At 48.1% G+C, this 20,215-nt stretch overlaps 1 protein-coding gene across 2 annotated transcripts in view; it reads right to left on the reverse strand.

Annotated features, from left to right (window-relative positions):
• The window catches only part of CEP128 (centrosomal protein 128), a 112,505-nt gene that overhangs the window by 66,743 nt on the left and 25,547 nt on the right, over nucleotides 1–20,215 (reverse strand). For both annotated transcript variants that reach the window (XM_044271616.1, XM_044271615.1), the window contains exons 11-19: nucleotides 18,602–18,728; nucleotides 18,256–18,416; nucleotides 16,671–17,021; nucleotides 15,014–15,230; nucleotides 12,329–12,762; nucleotides 11,797–11,961; nucleotides 7,229–7,384; nucleotides 5,685–5,744; nucleotides 2,073–2,265 (exon numbers count right to left, since the gene is read on the reverse strand). In XM_044271616.1, coding sequence (XP_044127551.1) covers nucleotides 2,073–2,265; nucleotides 5,685–5,744; nucleotides 7,229–7,384; nucleotides 11,797–11,961; nucleotides 12,329–12,762; nucleotides 15,014–15,230; nucleotides 16,671–17,021; nucleotides 18,256–18,416; nucleotides 18,602–18,728 — 1,864 coding nt within the window. The remainder of the gene's footprint in view (nucleotides 1–2,072; nucleotides 2,266–5,684; nucleotides 5,745–7,228; nucleotides 7,385–11,796; nucleotides 11,962–12,328; nucleotides 12,763–15,013; nucleotides 15,231–16,670; nucleotides 17,022–18,255; nucleotides 18,417–18,601; nucleotides 18,729–20,215) is intronic.

Raw genomic sequence — 20,215 nt, forward strand, 5'->3', positions numbered from 1 at the left:
ACCATCTCTGATGTTTGCAGACAAACCTGTCCACATGATAAGCAGCACTTAAATGGAAGACATCTTACAAGTCGCTGGTCATTCAGAGATCTGATAAAGCTGACGTCTAGGGACATATCAGAGGGCGATACTATAGCGCGGCAGGGACATCTGGAGACGTTTTACTGCATGTTATTCAGTGCCCCAATAGTCTCCCTGTTGTCAGCCATTTGCAGCTGGCGAGATGCGGACCGTACTGCTCTACGGATATCGCTCAGCTGGTCCAGCCATATGACCTCAGCAGAGACAGAAGCCAACGGCTCTGTACTGTTCACATATCTACAGAGATCATGATGAGAGGGCTGTGCGATGGTGAATATACAGGGGTGGTCACGCTGCACCTACGATGGGCAGATGTCCTCGCAGTCCCTTGGTCCCCCGCTGACGGCCGCAGATGGAACCAGGGAATCTGGTGTGGGCTGTGGAACTAACTGTGTGACGGCCATCCTGGAATTCTCCATATTCATTTGCTCATCATAAAAGTTCCAGGAACTTTCCCACACTATGAAAGAAGCCAGAGACAAACAATGGGACTTCTTCAGGGCATGATCACTCGGACTCTCCCAGCTGCCATGACATAAGAGGAGTCTTGCTTTCATCCACAAGATGGAGCAGTCACATGGTGTCCTGGAATCCGGCCGCCGGGGCCTTTGTGAGACGCTCCACACCTCCGTCAGAGCTGACCTCAAACTCCCCGATCAGCATTGAGCCGCCACACACCCCACCGAGCAGCAGCGCACAACACATGTGAGGTCACCTCCCAAACCGCGGGGGACCCCCGACTGCCGAGCTGCCGAAACTGAGACCGTCACGTGGAGAAAAAGACTCCAGAGGCATCTGACACCCCCTCGCTGAAGGGGGCATGTTGGCGACAACACAGTTGTCACCCAGCTTTCCTGAAACTCTGAAGAATGGATGAATATGAATCTATACTATATCAGGCTGACCAAAGATGTGGTATTCCATTCATGAACCAGGCAGCTCAGGATGGGCAGAAGTCAAGGTAATTATACAGGATACCACTCATTAACAGTGCTGTGACTGGGAAAAATGAAGTGTCACTCAAGAAAGAGGTGAGAAATAATCCACTAAGGCCCAATTCCTACAAAGCGAGGAGGTGACGCCATCACAGGGCAGAGAGAGCGGCAACCCATGCAGCTTCCGTCACCGTCTCCCGAGAATCGGCTTCTCGCTCCTTCATTAGCCCCATTATCTTTTCAGCTTTCCTTTATTTGGCCAGTAGGCTTTTTCAACAGACTGAGGAAACAATGGCCGGATAATCCTTAGAACTACTGGAGCGGACGGGTCTTACAGCTACTGCCGGCAGCGGCCCCCGATCACCCACAGAGACCATCACAACGCACTGATCGCCGCAGCATCAGACGTGACGACACAATTGTCTGCAAGAGGCACCAAGCACAGGCCTGAAGAACGCCTTCCAAAACCCACCTCACCTGCACCGAGAATGCCACCCATCCCTTCACTAGAGATCAGCGGTGACATCACTGAGAATGCCGCCTGTCCATTCACTAGAGATCAGCGGTGACATCACCGAGAATGCCGCCTGTCCCTTCACTAGAGATCAGCGGTGACATCACCGAGAATGCCGTCTATCCCTTCACTAGAGATCAGCGGTGACATCACTGAGAATGACGCCTATCCCTTCACTAGAGATCAGCGGTGCCATCACTAAGAACGCCGCCTATCCACGCTCTGGAGATTACATTCGCACCCCACCCCATTCTCTTAGCAATAAGGGTAAAATTCATTTACAGGTTTTCTGAAAGCCGCACATCACAAATGTAACAAGGGCAATGAAGCGTTGTTCTTGTGCTCACTACGCCATATGCGGAGGTTGGAGTCCGACGTCACCTCTCAGCACTATGAGGGGACACACAGGATGACTGCCAGCTTCCAGGCCAGCACCTTACATGACCCACAGAAAAGGGTTAGGAGCAGGACAGTCATGTGCATTGTATAAAGTACGACAGATCCTCACCCCAAGACTAAGCCCCCAGCAGAGCGCCCCCTACCTTTCTTGTCCCGGTGAGCCTCCTCCAGCTGTTGCTCCAGCTTGCTGATCTGTCGCCGCTGCTCCTCTTTCTCAGATTCTTTTTTCAGCTTAAGTTCCTTCAGCTGCTCTCGACACTGCTGCATCTGACTGCGGAGCTTGTCCTCCCGGTCTTCTCCGTCCTTTATCTCTTCACACAGCCAATGGAGTTTTGTCTAATGAAAATGAGACCCAGAATAATGATCCCGATACATCTCCACATGATGAGAGTCAAGGCCCCTGATCACCTCCAATCACCATTGTATAGATTATATACAGACTCGTTCTGCATTACTTATCCAAAGTTACATCCTGTATTATACTCCAGAGCTGCACTCACTATTCTGCTGGTGCAGTCACTGTGTACATACATTACTTATCCTGTACTGATCCTGAGTTACATCCTGTATATACTCCAGAGCTGCACTCACTATTCTGCTGGTGCAGTCACTGTGTACATACATTTCTTATCCTGTACTGATCCTGAGTTACATCCTGTATTATACTCCAGAGCTGCACTCACTATTCTGCTGGTGCAGTCACTGTGTACATACATTACTTATCCTGTATGATCCTGAGTTACATCCTGTATTATACTCCAGAGCTGCACTCACTATTCTGCTGGTGCAGTCACTGTGTACATACATTACTTATCCGGTACTGATCCTGAGTTACATCCTGTATATACTCCAGAGCTGCACTCACTATTCTGCTGGTGCAGTCACTGTGTACATACATTACTTATCCTGTATGATCCTGAGTTACATCCTGTATTATACTCCAGAGCTGCACTCACTATTCTGCTGGTGCAGTCACTGTGTACATACATTACTTATCCTGTACTGATCCTGAGTTACATCCTGTATTATACTCCAGAGCTGCATTCACCATTTTGTTAGCGACCACAGCTCTGGAGTATAATACAGGATGTAACTCAGGATCAGTACAGGATAAGAAATGTATGTACACAGTGACTGCACCAGCAGAATAGTGAGTGCAGCTCTGGAGTATAATACAGGATGTAACTCAGGATCAGTACAGGATAAGTAATGTATGTACACAGTGACTGCACCAGCAGAATAGTGAGTGCAGCTCTGGAGTATATACAGGATGTAACTCAGGATCAGTACAGGATAAGAAATGTATGTACACAGTGACTGTACCAGCAGAATAGTGAGTGCAGCTCTGGAGTATAATACAGGATGTAACTCAGGATCAGTACAGGATAAGTAATGTATGTACACAGTGACTCCACCAGCAGAATAGTGAGTGCAGCTCTGGAGTATAATACAGGATGTAACTCAGGATCAGTACAGGATAAGTAATGTATGTACACAGTGACTCCTCCAGCAGAATAGTGAGTGCAGCTCTGGAGTATAATACAGGATGTACCTCAGGATCAGTACAGGATAAGTAATGTATGTACACAGTGACTGCACCAGCAGAATAGTGAGCGCAGCTCTGGAGTATAATACAGGATGTAACTCAGGATCAGTACAGGGTAAGTAATGTATGTACACAGTGATTGCACCAGCAGAATAGTGAGTGCAGCTCTGGAGTATAATACAGGATGTACCTCAGGATCAGTACAGGATAAGTAATGTATGTACACAGTGACTGCACCAGCAGAATAGTGAGTGCAGCTCTGGAGTATAATACAGGATGTACCTCAGGATCAGTACAGGATAAGTAATGTATGTACACAGTGACTGCGCCAGCAGAATAGTGAGTGCAGCTCTGGAGTATAATACAGGATGTAACTCAGGATCAGTACAGGATAAGTAATGTGTGTACACAGTGACTGCACCAGCAGAATAGTGAGTGCAGCTCTGGAGTATAATACAGGATGTACCTCAGGATCAGTACAGGATAAGTAATGTATGTACACAGTGTATATACATCCTATATATAGTACACATACAGTACATAAAAGGTGTAAATGGCGATTAGAGGGGCCTCTTATGGTAATGCCAGTAAAAAGGTGGACAGCATTATTCATGTTGATGGAATTGTGGATCTTTTGTGTCCTACACTTGCAGTCGTCCACACATGACTTTATATATGTATTACTACTAACACACTGCACTCCAGCACCATCAGCGCTATAGTCATCTCACATCTCTGGTCATTCTCTGCCCGCTGCCCTGAGCCCAGACGGACTGGTCCGCACACTCCTGTGGTTTGCCCCTCTGACAGGTCAGCCGCATCATTTTCCATGACTAAGTACCACCCTGCCAGACACAATACAGCGGTGAAACTCAGCACATTACTGGCAGCCGCATGGAGCGTCTGCTGCACAAATTATTCTATTTTCCCTTCTCCCTGCAAAATCCTGATGTCTGGAAGGACTCGTGAGAACAGTGCACGGAGCTGCGGCTGCCAGGTGACCACGTTCCAGCATTAGTAATGGGGAAGGGGATATTTTCCTGCAGGTGTCCCTGGCCCTGCATAGCACAGACACATCTGCATTCCTGGCAATGGCCACTTGGCCCCATGTAGCACAATTATTTCTAATATTCAGGCACAGAGGCCACAGAGACTGCCAAGAGCACAGTACTCCTTCATACAGTACCGTGTCTGCATATTAGAAACTGGGGGAATTGGTGCATGCACCTTGAGGTCATGGGAGGTCACAACATGTCCTCAGTACCTCTATTCTAGAAGGGGATAGACCACTGTACTTATGCCCGTGTATTAGGAGGGGGCACAGGTCCAGGCGCTGACGTCTGTGTATTAGGAGGGGGCACAGGTCCGGGCGCTGACGTCTGTGTATTAGGAGGGGGCACAGGTCCGGGCGCTGACGTCTGTGTATTAGGAGGGGGCACAGGTCCGGGCGCTGACGTCTGTGTATTAGGAGGGGGCACAGGTCCGGGCGCTGACGTCTGTGTATTAGGAGGGGGCACAGGTCCGGGCGCTGACGTCTGTGTATTAGGAGGGGGTCTGATGTCCGGGCGCTGATGTCTGTGTATTAGAAGGGGTCTGATGTCCGGGCAGAGGTCCAGGCGCTGATGTCTGTGTATTAGGAGGGGTCTGATGTTCGGGCAGAGGTCCGGGCGCTGATGTCTGTATTAGGAGGGGGCAGAGGTCCGGGCAGAGGTCCAGGCGCTGATGTCTGTGTATTAGGAGGGGTCTGATGTCCGGGCGCTGATGTCTGTGTATTATGTGGACGGTTGGCAGTCATCAGTACAGGGGGGCTCAGCGCAGTGGGAATCTTGCCGGAGATTAGGCGTGTGCACAGTACTACATAAGAGTGTACGTTCTGTGTAAAGAACAATAATGGCAAGTCCACCCTGATAAATCCTAGGAAGCAGCGAGAGCCGGGATGGAGGAGGAGGGCAGAGCAGAGATTGTGTGATCCTGTCCAGCTGCTGCAGTCTGTGTGGCCGACCCTGTGCACAGCTGCTGGCTCCAGGCAGATGCGGCTCCGAGCAGGGACATTTCCCCATCATATCCAGAGGCCCAGAGAGACTTTATTAAACCGAGGAGACATTCCAGGGCAGCTCGTGCTGCCAGCATGCACACATTTCTATTCTGGTCTATTATTCAGGGAGCACAGGTGGTGAACGCACTGCAGACAGAAGCCACAAAGCCTTACCTTGGTCTCTGCTAGCCAGTAGTGGGGGTCACCCATCAGGTGGGCAGCGCTGGACATCGCCTGGAATAGAGGACACAGCTTTAGTGGGTGAGGAGTGCTAGGATCACACAGTCTCTCCCCAATAATTCATCCCCTCACATTTCTTATATTACAGGCGGACATAACCTATTACACACAGGACAATTCTATTACTGCACAAATAAATCTTTCCCCGCGCGGTCACTGCGGGAATCTGGTGGCTGAGGATACATCAGGCTATGGTGACGGCAGTGGTGCAGATCCTGCAGATGTCTGACCACTGTCTGTCCATACAACCCTCCATTATAATCCAGTCCAGTTCGTGTCATTGTTACAGGTTGGAAATACGGACAGAACATGATGCAGGAGGCGATGACCCGTCAGTAGCGAGTCCTGTTCTCTTCAGCCACACGCTGCTCAATTAGATGCTGGCCCTAAATCACAGAATCGATAGGCGACCCTCACCCTCCTAATAGGAGTAGCTGAGAGGTTGGGCATGCCAGATGAACTCTTCCCTGGCCATCACCCAAGGCACCTGGCAGCCGCTTACCCTCCTGCCAATGGCAATAAACCTGCATGACTCAGATGAGCAAACTGATCTGACGAATCATTTTTTCTCATTCGCCAGAGGGGCACTCGCACAGGTGAAGAAGCGCCCACCTTCTGTATGATTGGCAGAGTCGGGCGGGATGTCCAGCCCTGTCAATCTCCTCCCTGCACCGCTGCTGAAGCTAAAATTCTGATTCGGAAGCAGCTACTGCACATGGCGGCCCCCCACAGGTGAAGGCACCTGGATAATGAAGTGAATAGATTTGCTCATCTGATCTCAGCAATCATGTTTCTGGGGAGGCTGGGAAGACGGTTAGTGCAGAATATGGTCGGACGGAGGAAATGTTACACAGCGGCAGGGGCCCTCAGTGCAGATAATATGAAAGGCTTTATAGTTAATCACTATACTATGAAAAGTTCTGAAACTTTTTACACAGACTTTGTATTATTTTGACATCACCCTTTGAAAATCTGCTTGCGGTCAGTGAATGTATCCAAAGGTTGCCCTAGTCCTGCTTACAGACCTGCGCTGCTCATTTCAGCACTTTGACGCATCTACCTTAAAGGGGTAGTTTGGCTGTAACAAGTTATCTTCTAGCCACAGTGTAGGGACGGCCAACCGACTCGTATCGACTCATGTCGCTATTAGGATGAAAACTACAGGTCTATGGCTGAGTGAGATGATATAGGTTTAATGGAAAACTTTATAACAGCCAGACTGTCCCACTAAAGAACCGCACACCTGCGACAGGTAACCAGACGGATTTAGATCAGAACAATTATTCCATTTACTGACAGCATGCAGAGATCTTGAAAATGAAGAAGAACTGAAAAATGAAAGTTGCAGAACTGTTCACTATATAGGGATGAAGCTTTATGTACTGTAGACTGGACGCCAAACCTTTAAAGCGAGGGTCTGGTACCAGGTGGCATCCTGAACTGAGCAGAGAGAACAAGTGCTAATGACAAGGGTTTACTTTAAATTTCTCCATGGAGTTTCTGGACAAGGTCTGACAGGCAGAGTTGATTTCAGTCTCTATGGCACTCAGGATTGTTTCTTGCTCGGTCTCGACAGAATTCAGCTTCTCTTTCAGGTTTTGCATGACGTCCTCCACTTTCTTCAGTTGCCGATCCTGTAAGGGGAGACCGGGCCATTAGAACGGACAGTAAACATCTGTCCAGCAAACATCCAGCCAAGCGTACAACTGCTCCGCATCGAGCATCACACATCTCATCAATATCTGGTGCAAATCTGCAGCTCAGTGTAAAAGGTGAAGCGCCCCCTCCATACAGCGCATTGGATCATACAGCAGGACACAGAACGGACCAGAGCAGGAAATTAGCTGTCCTAGAGGCAGCGGCCATATACAGGCTGCTTTGTTCAAGGTATCATCAGCAGACAGCATGGCACCCTGTCTGCTATGTGTGTTATTACCCCCAAGCGTCTCCCTCTGCTAGGATCACAGACAAGAGGACAGAACGGAGCTTCTTGGGCACAGGCCAGTTCTTTCTTTACCCCCTGCCGAGCTCTCTGCCATTACTGCTGAGGCATCCCCAGCACACATGTCAGGCAGAGAGTCTCAGTGTTACAGACAGATGCTGTGATAAGGGAGTACCTGATCAAAGCAAAAATCTGCTCGTTGCACATGCTCCTCATATGTATGCAGACATGCCCAGAAAATTCCTGGCCCTGTCTCGGTTACACAACATTGCCTGGATGATCCTGCACATGCCGCACGGTGCACGTGAAAGTACCCAGGTAAAACGCAGCAGCAATGTTTACTATCATGTCACAGATACCCAGAAACTTTTGTAAATGGAGCAATAAACGCTCACCTCTGCAATGCCCTGCACTCCATCGCCATAGACGAGAGACAGTTTAAATAATGCAGAGGCGCCTCCAAGTGGTGACTGTAGGAACTGCAAACTGCTGTCTGCATGCCTCTGGATCAACTTGCAGGATGACAGGCCGAACTGGATGGACAAATGTCTTTTTTCGGCCTTATGTACTATGTTATTATGTTACAAAGTAATGCCAAATATCGTTCTCCATTATTAGCATTTCTACCATCATGGGGGATCGGATAGGCTTTATTATCATCATGACTCATCTACTGCCTAAAGCCTTTGCCAACCTGCCGGAGAATACATTACAGGGTGCTCAGGAAAGTGCTCTACAGACTGGTGAGACTGAAGGGGGCACAGTGTTACCCTCTGTCACAAGAAATAGTGCGACTCCATGGAGTCCGAGGGGCAGCCGGTGACCACCTACAGGCTGAGAAGCAGCAGTTATGGCAGTAGCATTACAGGCGCTCTTCAGTTTTACAGAAAATATTCTTATTGTTAATGAACGGTTCTGCAGATTTCTATTAAACTTAGTGTTACAGGCTGTTCACCTCAGCAGACGTGTCCGGTGAGCCCCATGCAGTCACTAACTTTGGGCACCTCTGGGTGACCTTAGCTTTACAAGCCCATATAGAATGCTTAACTGCCACTCATACACTGTCCGCACACCGGAGGGGAAGCTGGGACCCCCTGGATGTCCAACAACCGCTACCGCCAAGAGCGCCCGTTCGAAGGGAACATGGTCCTGCAGACTAAGAACCCAGCAACTTCCACCTGATTGAAATCACTGATCCCTCTCCTGACTCTTGTTTCTTGATGTTGCACTGGGCGGCGAGACGAGGACTACAATTACCCACCTTGCTCTGAAGCTGCCGCTCATTCTGATTCCTACGCACCGCCTCCTGCCGGTTGGCTGCCTAACCCTTTAATGAGTGTCTTTTGAATTGGACAAAGGAATTCCTCTTGTCACAGTCCCTTTGCGAATCAGCAGGTATTACTATTTCTGTGGTTTGGTTCCCTTGTCCACAATGGCACCAGTATAGACTGGAAGAGGAGGAGGGCGGTATTATAGGTTTTTACTGCACTATTTCTTACACCAGCGACTGTTATGTGTTGCACACTTTCACATAACGTGGGGGGGCTTTAATTCCCCTTGTGTAAATGTGGAAAACCTTTTTTTGATTTCATGAAGCACACGTCTGACATCACATGCCTACAGGAGGCCCACTCCTCACCTGTCCACACCTAAATACTTCCACCAATATTATCCTACCTTTTATATGGCCACCTACGATACTAAGACCACAGGAGCAATTGCTCTCATTCCATATTCCTGAATCTGTGACCAAAGGGTCGAGATCTCACACTTCTTGGTACAATCCACGACCTCAGGTTATGCAGAGTCAATTCCATCCCAGACCATTTGTTCACACCCTTGCTTCCCTTATGGACCCCTTGGACTACCAATACTTCATGTGGCGATTTAAATTTTGTAGTGAACATCACTTTAGATAAGTCTCATTCTTCTTCTGCAATAAACCTCAACTCAGAGACGGATGATTTCTGACACCACGCAGTCCTTGTCCCTAGCAGACACCGGGAGAGAACAGAATGGTTCCAACAAGGGGGACATCTTCATCACACCAGGACTGATATGAGCCCTTCTTTCCTACCTTTTATTCTCTAGACATATAGGGGGGGGCATTTACTATCAGATATATTCCTACATTAGTTGTATTTCTGGCGCAGATTGCAGTGCAAAGATTATTTGTGCCGAAATCTGCGACTTATTCCTTCTCACGTCAGGTCAAAAACATTGGGTGTGGTGTGTACGGGCAAGGGGGCAGACCAGCAGACCCGTCTCATTTACCATTGTCTAGGCGTAAAAAATGGTCTAAATTTAAGCCAGCAAGGAAGCCCCTACAGAATAGAGGACCAGCGCTGGGTACTTCGAAGCTGGCGCCTCTACATAACTCCAGCGGATCAACCGCCAGCTAAAGGGCTTATTAAGAGCGGCATCTAAAATGCCGGTCTTAATAAATGACCCCCATAGTGTGCGCCTTTTTGGATCATGACATGGTGTTTTCAGTATTTAACTTTACTACCAGAGGCTCCCTAGACACTGACCGTGCCATACACACTCAGACCCCAGGGAAGCTGGAGAGTTTCTGGAGAACAGCACCGAGGACTTATCCCCTCGCGGAGTCTGGCTTTCTCATAAAGAATTCATTAGAGGTAGATTTATGGTGTTTGCTTCGAAAAAGAAATGAGAACGAGGCCTCAGTCAGGTGAAATTGGAGGAGAAGTTGTCCAGATTGGTTTCCCCACCAACCGTGGCCCTCCATAGACCGTAATCATGCTTTTAAAGAAACTAAATTGTATGCACTGGACATGCCACCTCTAACCCTTACCATATTTAGGAGACCTTTCGACGTGTCCACCAGGTTCTAGACAACGGGTGGACTGGGAGATTAAAGTGTTATAGTCAGGTCCAAACTGACAGAAGGTGGGACAAGACAAATACATAGGGACAACAGCAGCAGGCGAGGCCAGCAATACTATAGTGCAGCATAAAATACTGCTGCCCCCGCTGCAGTATTCAGTCTCACTGTCCTGAAGACAGCGATACAGGTGAATTCAGGAGGGACCTGCGTCCACCGACCAGGTACATAAGTACCTGATGCCCCTAGCATTAATGCTGAGAACATGAGATCATTATATACCCAGCCAACAGCAGTAAGGAGGGCTCTGGTGGCCCCTGGGAAATGTTCATGTAGGGTCTATGGCCAGTCCGTCCCTGCTCTCTACAAGGACAGCGCTAGCAACTCGCAATCATTTACCGAGATATTTCTCACTTAACCTTTACCCTGCAGAGACGTAAGAGGACAGGCTCTGACATCGAGACAGACTTGGTCATCCAGACACTCAAAACTAGAATGGATAAAACGACTATATCTGAGAAACTTGCTGCAATTCGTAATGATACTGAGGACCTTTTCTCCAGGGTTTGGCAGCCATGGATATCCTCCTCCAACTCTTTACACTCAAACGACTATAAGCCCCTACAGAACAGAGGGAGGTCTGGATGACTGACCCCTGGCACCTTCTGTCTCTACCCTCCCTTATATAAGCACCTGTTTTACACTGTTGGGGACCAGTTAGAGTATTTCGGTTGTTTCCTGTAATATTTTTGGGGTTTGCTCTTACTCTGCACTGTTGCCTCCTGCCTGAGGCTTTCAATACCAAACGATGCCTTATAACGTAATGTTGTATATCTCGCCAATAAACGCATTTAAAACGTAATTATCAGTAAATGGATCCATCCTCTGTGAGGTGAAGACATCTAAAGCATAAATCTCTCTCCTGTCCTGAGTTTGTTACAATGTTTCAGTGGAGGGAAAATGTATCAGTCTAGAATCCATTCAGTTTTGCCTAGTCCACATACAATTGTGGCAAACCCTCAGCTGTGAGACGTATTAGATTTGGGTCTGTTTTCACAAAGAATGTCGTTAACTTCCTAGAGTATGCAGAGATCTTGGAAATGGAACTGACACAAAAACTAATGGAAAGTTGCAGAACATTTCATTATGACCCACGGCCGGATATATCACAACAATGACGCGACCGGAGAACCGAATGACTGCACCCAGTGATGCTACACAGAGTCGTGGTTTGTGCGATACATCTATTCTCTTCCTACCTGCTCCTCCGCATCCTGTGCCGCCAGCTGGTACTTGCACCTCAGGGCGGCGCTCTCCTCTCTGCCACGAAGCATTTCCTCAGAAAGTTTATCACACTCTATTTTCATCTTCTCCAGCCGCTGACGCTCAGACTTCACCAGAGATTTGCTGTCAATCAGCTCTGCCTAAAAGACAAGAATTCAGTGTGTACCACCTACAGGAGCACGCAGCAATCAGAACAGAGCTGCAAAATCAAAGCTGCTGTTTTATGGTAGCCTGTGTCTGCTAACCTGAGGACATGTAATATCCCTGCTGCTACCTGTTCATACAGAGATTTGGATTATCTCGGCACAGGAGTAATACGGTGTGACAAAACCATGTCGTACCAAATTTCAAAGCTTGTTTTCATACAATAATTTGTTTTCTCACATACCTTGCATTATTTTAGGAACATAAAATGTTGCAGTGCGATACAATGAATACACCGGACTAACCACACGGAAATATATACCGCATGCAGAGGATAGGGCCTCCCCCCTATATGTGCAGTACCTTTAGGGTGCGTATGTGAGACTCTAGCTCTTCCCTCTCCTGCCGGAAGTGTGCCAGCATCTCCTGGATGTTGCGCTCATGTTTGGCTTTGGCCGTCTGGGCCGCAGAGCGCAGATCCGTCAGTTCCCGCTGGTGCACATCTCTCTCCATCTTTAGCTGTCGTCCTGCTGAGCTCAGCTCTTCCCGGGCAAACTCTGCCTGTTTCTGGGCCTCACAAAGATTCCTCCTCAGCTCTTTGGTACTCCTCTCTTCCTGTGCCAGGCGGCTGCTGAGCTCAGCCCTCTCTGCACTCAGGTCGCTCACAGACTCCTGCAGTTCCAGGATTTTCTCATTGCTTTTCTCCTGGGCTCGACCAGCAGACAGAATCTCTTCCTGCAGCCTTTCCCGATCCTCCTGCAACTGCTGCTGGAGCTGAACTTGCCGCTGCAGCTCTCCTGTATACATACATCACATAGAGACATATTGTGATATATTACATTACAGAGAACAGATACACAAACTTATCTAGGAGATCTGTGTGTCCACTAGGATGGTCCAACTCTGGGCAAACACACTATATGGAGAGAAGTACTGGACCACACAACTTTATCATTCCATTCTAGTATTTTACGCAGGTCATGGTCACAGGTGTATAACATCCAGCCTCTAGCCATGCAGTCTACCATTACCACAGGTGTATAACATCCAGCCTCTAGCCGTGCAGTCTACCATTACCACAGTGTATAACATCCAGCCTCTAGCCGTGCAGTCTACCATTACCACAGTGTATAACATCCAGCCTCTAGCCATGCAGTCTACCATTACCACAGTGTATAACATCCAGCCTCTAGCCATGCAGTCTACCATTACCACAGTGTATAACATCCAGCCTCTAGCCATGCAGTCTACCATTACCACAGTGTATAACATCCAGCCTCTAGCCATGCAGTCTACCATTACCACAGTGTATAACATCCAGCCTCTAGCCATGCAGTCTACCATTACCACAGTGTATAACATCCAGCCTCTAGCCATGCAGTCTACCATTACCACAGTGTATAACATCCAGCCTCTATCCATGCAGTCTACCATTACCACAGTGTATAACATCCAGCCTCTAGCCATGCAGTCTACCATTACCACAGTGTATAACATCTAGCCTCAGCCATGCAGTCTACCATTACCACAGTGTATAACATCCAGCCTCTAGCCATGCAGTCTACCATTACCACAGTGTATAACATCCAGCCTCTAGCCATGCAGTCTACCATTACCACAGTGTATAACATCCAGCCTCTAGCCATGCAGTCTACCATTACCACAGTGTATAACATCCAGCCTCTAGCCATGCAGTCTACCATTACCACAGTGTATGACATCCAGCCTCTAGCCATGCAGTCTACCATTACCACAGTGTATAACATCCAGCCTCTAGCCATGCAGTCTACCATTACCACAGTGTATGACATCCAGTCTCTAGCCATGCAGTCTACCATTACCACAGTGTATGACATCCAGTCTCTAGCCATGCAGTCTACCATTACCACAGTGTATAACATCCAGCCTCTAGCCATGCAGTCTACCATTACCACAGTGTATAACATGCAGCCTCTAGCCATGCAGTCTACCATTACCACAGTGTATAACATCCAGCCTCTAGCCATGCAGTCTGCCATTACCACAGTGTATAACATGCAGCCTCTAGCCATGCAGTCTACCATTACCACAGTGTATGACATCCAGCCTCTAGCCATGCAGTCTACCATTACCACAGTGTATAACATCCAGCCCCTGGACATTAACCTTACAGATATCGGTGTCAGAATATATTGTTGTACTTAGTTCCCATGAAGGGAAATCTTAATTCTTCAGCAGACAAGACCGTGTGGACAATTGTATGCTTCCAGCTTTGTGGATACAGTTTGGGGAACGCCCTCTGACTGCGCCCCAGTGCACAAGCTCCATAAAGCCATGGTTGGAGTCTGTAAGAACTTGACTGGCCGCACAGAGCCCTGACCTCAACCCCATCTAACATCAGAACGGAGACTGTGAGCCGGGTCCTCTCCTCCATCAGTGTCTGTCCTCACTAATGCTCTTTTGGATCAACAGGCAAAAAATTCCCCAGACACCCTTGAAAATCTTGTAGAAAGCCTTCCCAGAAAAGCAAAAGGGGAACCACCTCCATATTAATGCCCATGGATGTAGAATGGGAGGTGGATTCTGTAGGTGGGCAATTCCTTCCTCCATATGGTATACTTATCACCTGAGCTGCTTCAGCTTTCTGTAAATAAATCCCCGTATAATAATGGTTTCTGCAATTCCTCATATTCTTTCTGTGTCAATTCTCCACCATTTCCAAGATCTGTGCCTTATCCTTGTTTACATCCAGAGGCTGAAGACTTGTCCTCATCTAGACTGAATAAAAGGAATACCCCACTGAAGGGTTTGATGGGCGTGGGTCCCCTGGGTATGCACCTGTGTAAAGGCCATAATATTCTGAAGTGGGAATACTCCTGTAAGTGTGCCCTTAGTAAGATGCCATACAATACTGTCCTTATTTGAACTGGTTTCTGGCTCTGAATGTAAACCTTATAGCAGGCTGCCAGAGGATGCCCGCACCACATGATATAGTGAAAAACCCGCCTGTCGCCACCTTTATACAGATAACGTTCCAGGCACAACACAAGGAGTGAGATGGGGTGTTACCCTGCAGCCGCCCGACCAGCTCCTGTGACTCGCGCACTTCTTTCTCCAGTCCCAGCTGTTGATCCTGGAGTTCGGTTAAGCGCATCTGCCGCAGGTGTAATTCCTCCTCCTGCTGCGCGCGTCGGCCCAGCACCTCTGCCAGCTCCTTGCGCAGGCTTTCTGCCTGCTGTATGGTGGCCTGAAGCTGACATTTGAATTCATCCTTCTCCTTAATCGCCTGTTAAGAGACAGATGAGATAATCACATCTCTACATAATACACAGCATACACTGAGAATATCATGTGAAGCGAGTGATAGCGGCAAAACCTATAAACTCTAAAGGCCTAACTGCACAGGCAATTATCAGGAACAAACCGTTCATTCCTGATAAGTCCCTCCTGTTAAAGATGCAGTAATAATCTTCTCGTTATGGGGTCAAACAGTCACCACAGCGATCACTCCCCCCATACAGTTCCATTGTTGGTGGGCAGCAGACCCCCATTTATACAGAACAATCTGCTGCTCAGAAATTATGATTTAGGCGTCAACCAAGCGTTTTCCCATTCCTGACAGCTGTTCAGTTATCGGCCCGGGTAAAGGGGATTTTGTGCTAAAGGAAGCCACATACTTAAGAAACCTAATGTTGGATGGCTATTCTACTGGACTCCAGCATAGCCATACATGCTTTGAGTGCATTTCAGTAGGGACTGGAAGGTCAGAGGTGACTGGCAGCCTCCCGATAAACGAGCAAAACGCTCATTTATCGGGTGGGACAATTAAACATGAGCCCACCGAAATGATTGTGTCTGGGCTGCAGATGGTGCGGTGTAAACCATGCTCTGCTGCCCAGAAACAGCGCAGCCGTATGAGGACTAGAGATAGTAGTAGCCGTTACACGTCCTATACTGTGCATGTAAATGGAGCACTTCACCTCCACTAACCAGCAGGCAGTGGTCGAGAAGGAAAGCGTCCTTCGCTTCAGTTGTGTGCCCAATAGTAACAAAATAGTTTATAAGGCTGAAAAAAGCCCTCCATCCATCCAGTTCAGCCTGATATCCGGGTGGTAGATCCAGAGAAAGGCAAACCCCCCCCCCCAGTAGGTTGAAGCAATTTTCCTAATTTTTGAGGAAAGTGAGTGTCCATGCATCACGCACCTGCATCTCCTAGGATGCATTGCAATTAGCTCTTGTTAACCCCTTTCTCCCTGTACAGTAAATAGTCCATCACATATAGCCCCAGATATACAAATTGCATGTAATGCCTCCACAATTTCCTTCTCCACTATCCAGAGAGATATAACGGCATATTTCTGTGGATTTAGAATTTTTGATCAATGAATGAACGGTGTCTGCAACGCTTTACCTGCTTCTCTATAAGATCACTATGCCGGAATCCAGAGGAAAAGGGAGCAGGGAAGCTACTGAGCATGCCTGGAGAAGGTGGGCCAGAAGGTTAAACAGCAGGGGGCGCTACCAGAGAGGTCAATGGATAGTAAGACTTTTCATGGGACAACCTCTGTAACTGATGGAGTATCAGTAGGATGAGCAGGGAAGATGGGCTCAGGCACACCCATATGATCAGCCATTAATTAAAGTTCCGAACAGCCCCTTTAAGGATAATAGGAGAGTGTATGACCACAAGTAGTCAGTATGTACCTACTGTGAGAGGACAACTTACCTGTGAGCAACGCTCAGATGACAAACTCTCAGACTCCTCTTTCTTGTGCAGCTCCCGTTCCAGTTTCTTACACTTCAGCTTCCAATGTTTGACAGTCTCTTGCGCTTTAGATTTCAGATCTTCCTTCTTCTTCTCGGCCTCCATACGTAGGGTCTCTTCCTGCCTCAACTCAGTGAGGCACCTTTCTGCCTCTTGGGTCACCTCCTCAAGTTGCTGCCCCAGTTCAGAATTCTGACCCTCCAGCTGTCTCCGCTCTTTCTCACACATCTCATAGCGGCCCTGGATGTCCTTCACCTGCTGCAGCATCCTCAGCTGCTGTCGCTCCCGCTTCTCCATGTCGGTGTTCAAGGCCTACAAGGTGAGCCAAAGAGAAATGCACAGATAGTAATTCCCTAACATATGGTTATTCTTTCATGTACAACCTTGAGGAAACTAATGGTAAAATCCTGAGTCAAATAATCGCCCAATAGTCTAGAAACCGAGCTCATGAAACCAAACTAGCCCATCAGCAAGACTAGCCTGACACTATTGAGGGCAGGGGTATTCCAATAATAATGCACAGGGGAAAAGTGCTAGGACTGACCACCGAGATCTCACCAAAACTAGAACGGGGGTCTTTTAGTTTCCTCGCTTTTGGACAAGAGTACAGCACTTGGCTTTACTGAAACAGGGGATGCTGGAGCCCCTAATAAAATCGGTGAGGGTCCCAGATATGAGATACTCCATTATAAACAGAATGCCCCTTTAACCTGCTGCTAAATCCTGTCATGGAGAGGAGAAGTCTTCTTAGTGACAACTTGTTTCCTAACTCCTCACACAGAATGAGAGATAACCATGCCGACACATTCTCGACTGGTTACCAGCTGGGTGAGAAGACGACATTACAGGGGCTGAATCCATGGATTCTGGAGCGCATCACTTTGCCGGCTTCTCCCGTCTGGAAGATTAAGAGGATAATCAGGAACAGACTCTATTTATCCGAATAATGGTGGGGACACGTTGTTTTTGTTCTAAAATAAGTTAAACCGCAGCATTTCCAATGTGATGTATTTCTGCTGTTACACTCCGTCTGCTTGAAGCAAAGCCCAATAATAAAGCCCGTTCTATAGGCTTGGCAGTGCAGCCGCCGCAATAACCTTGTGTTCCAGAGATTTAGAACCTCTTTAAGTGACGTCTAATTGCTTATGAGAGAGAGAGACGCTTGTGAGAAGTGGGAGATTGTGCAGCATTAACAGACAATGATGGCAGCGGTATATCTGACAGCAGGTGAGATGTTAGAGGCTGAACCTGGCAGGGGACAGGAGTGCTGCTCGTTATAGCTGACATGTAATCAAAAACTGCAACGACAAGCAGCTAGAAAGGAATACCTTGTCATGTGCAGGGTCATTGTGCCAGCTGCCACCTGAGCTGCCCAGTGCATCCTGCAGTAACCGTGTACATACAGGATATCATATTAGGGACCTTACAGGTGCTCCATGAGGGGGGGCTGTCCTAGGCCGGTTGCACATGTGAAGCGCGGGTTGGGGGGTAGCATTCTCCGCAGCAGATCCTGTCACGAGGACATCACAGCTCCTTGTATACATACCTCTAGCTGTTCAGCCAGCTGAACCTTCTCTCTGTCCCTCTGGTCAAGGCTGCGTTTTAGATCGTCAATTTCAGACAGCATTGCGCTTCGGTTCAGCTGAGTGCGCAGTTCAATCATCTGACGCTCAAGCTCCTGCTTCTCGCGCTCAGATCGCTCTACAGCTGGAAGGAAGCAGAAGATGGGTCACACGCTGAAGAATCAGATCACAGTTACAGAAGTAATCGTGGGTTCTTACTCCTGCAGCATGTGTGGGCTAACCCAACCTTAACGTCCATTATCGGCAGATTATATTCTTTACCGATTCTCTAAAATATCTAGAGATCGTTTGGTGAAGCGAGGACGCTACCTGCACAGATCCTCCTCTGCTCCTCAAGGTTTTCATGTTGACTTTGTAGGGACATTTGGGAAACCTGGTGCTGCAAGTGTCCTCGATCCTCCTCCAGTTTCAGAATCTGACTGCGCAGATCCTCCACCTACAATGCAAGTGATGAACACATTCAAATATCCTCAAAAAGATATCAAAACCTGGAAAAGATGCCATGGAGTCTACTCTTCATTATTAATAGTCTAAAAAGGGCTGGCCCTTGAACAATAATCATCTACCACAGGATTGGTGGTAGCCGTATGATCCATGGGGGACCCCACTGATCATGATGGAAGGGGATATGTGTGAATGACCCCCACTCCATTCAGTTCTATGGGATCGATGGAGATGGCCGAGCTCTGTATTAAGCAGACAGTGAATGGAGGGGTGGGCTGCACATAACCACTCCATATAGATTTCTGCGTCCCTGAATATTTGGCACCAGCGTTTCAACTTTCTTCACGCTTTTAAATGATTTTAACTGATCAAACATGTACTATTTCTCTTGTAATACTAAGAATCGAAATTTAGCCTAGCCTAAATGGCTGCTCCCAGTAGAGGGATGAGAAGTAGTCTTTTTCCCCTATGACGGTGAAGAATGCATTGGGGGAGATTCATCAAAGCTGGTGCAACCAGATTCCGCTTTACATGTTCTTAAGCAGAAATGGAGACCTTAGTGGAGCCTATAACCCGTAGTGCTGGAGTAGGGGTGTTTGACACCAGTATCTCTGAGGGAGGAGAACGCGTTGGACTGGATTGTGTCCAGAGCTTTATGTAGTGACGTCACCAAGCTTGCAGGTCGGCTTTTACTCTTTCGTTATTTCTACGTGTTGAGTGGAGTGTCACCGCGCGGCACACATCTACTGAATGGTCACCCAGCACAGATTCTTCCCGTGTTCTGGCCTCCTTTTACCATGTAATAGTGCATGATGGGTCTGCAAGGCTGAAGATTTCTACAATCTCCTACCACAGGACAGCGTATAAATGTAATCAAGCCTGCGGGTTGGATCCCAGCGAGCCGCCAAGCAGGGGAGAGCAGGTTAGTGACGATCATACCATCATACACTGGTTATCCCTATAGGTAATAGTCGGCCTGAGATTTCCTACCTATTCTTTACTCATACACTTACATAGGGTGGCGCTAGTGGTCAGGATACAGGCAGTGGGACGTTGTGCGCGCAGTACGCCACGAGGTAGTGCAATAATACTTGGTACACACCAGATTTCTAGCTTTATAGTTTGGCACCACGCCAGGCCCCCTGACTAAGGTTTCCCTGTGTCTGAGAATTAATTTAAAGGGGACCTCTCCCCGCTCCTGACGCCTATTTTAATAGCTCCATGCACTCCTCATGTAATAACAATCCTGAAGCCTCTATTCTCATGTCTGTATATTGTGCTGTTCCTGTGTTATTTCTACTACAAGTTATGAATGAATTGCTATTAGCCTTCAGTAAGGGTACAGAGGAGGGTAACCAGTTGGCGGTGTCCCTGCACAGTCTGAAAATGGCAGCACTGATTGGATAGATTCAGTCTGTGCAGGTACACCCCCCCCCCCCCCCAACTGGTTACCCCCCTCTGTACCCCCCTCTGAAGGCT

This window comes from Bufo gargarizans, chromosome 11 (genome assembly GCF_014858855.1).
Source record: "Bufo gargarizans isolate SCDJY-AF-19 chromosome 11, ASM1485885v1, whole genome shotgun sequence".
Lineage (NCBI taxonomy): Eukaryota > Metazoa > Chordata > Amphibia > Anura > Bufonidae > Bufo > Bufo gargarizans.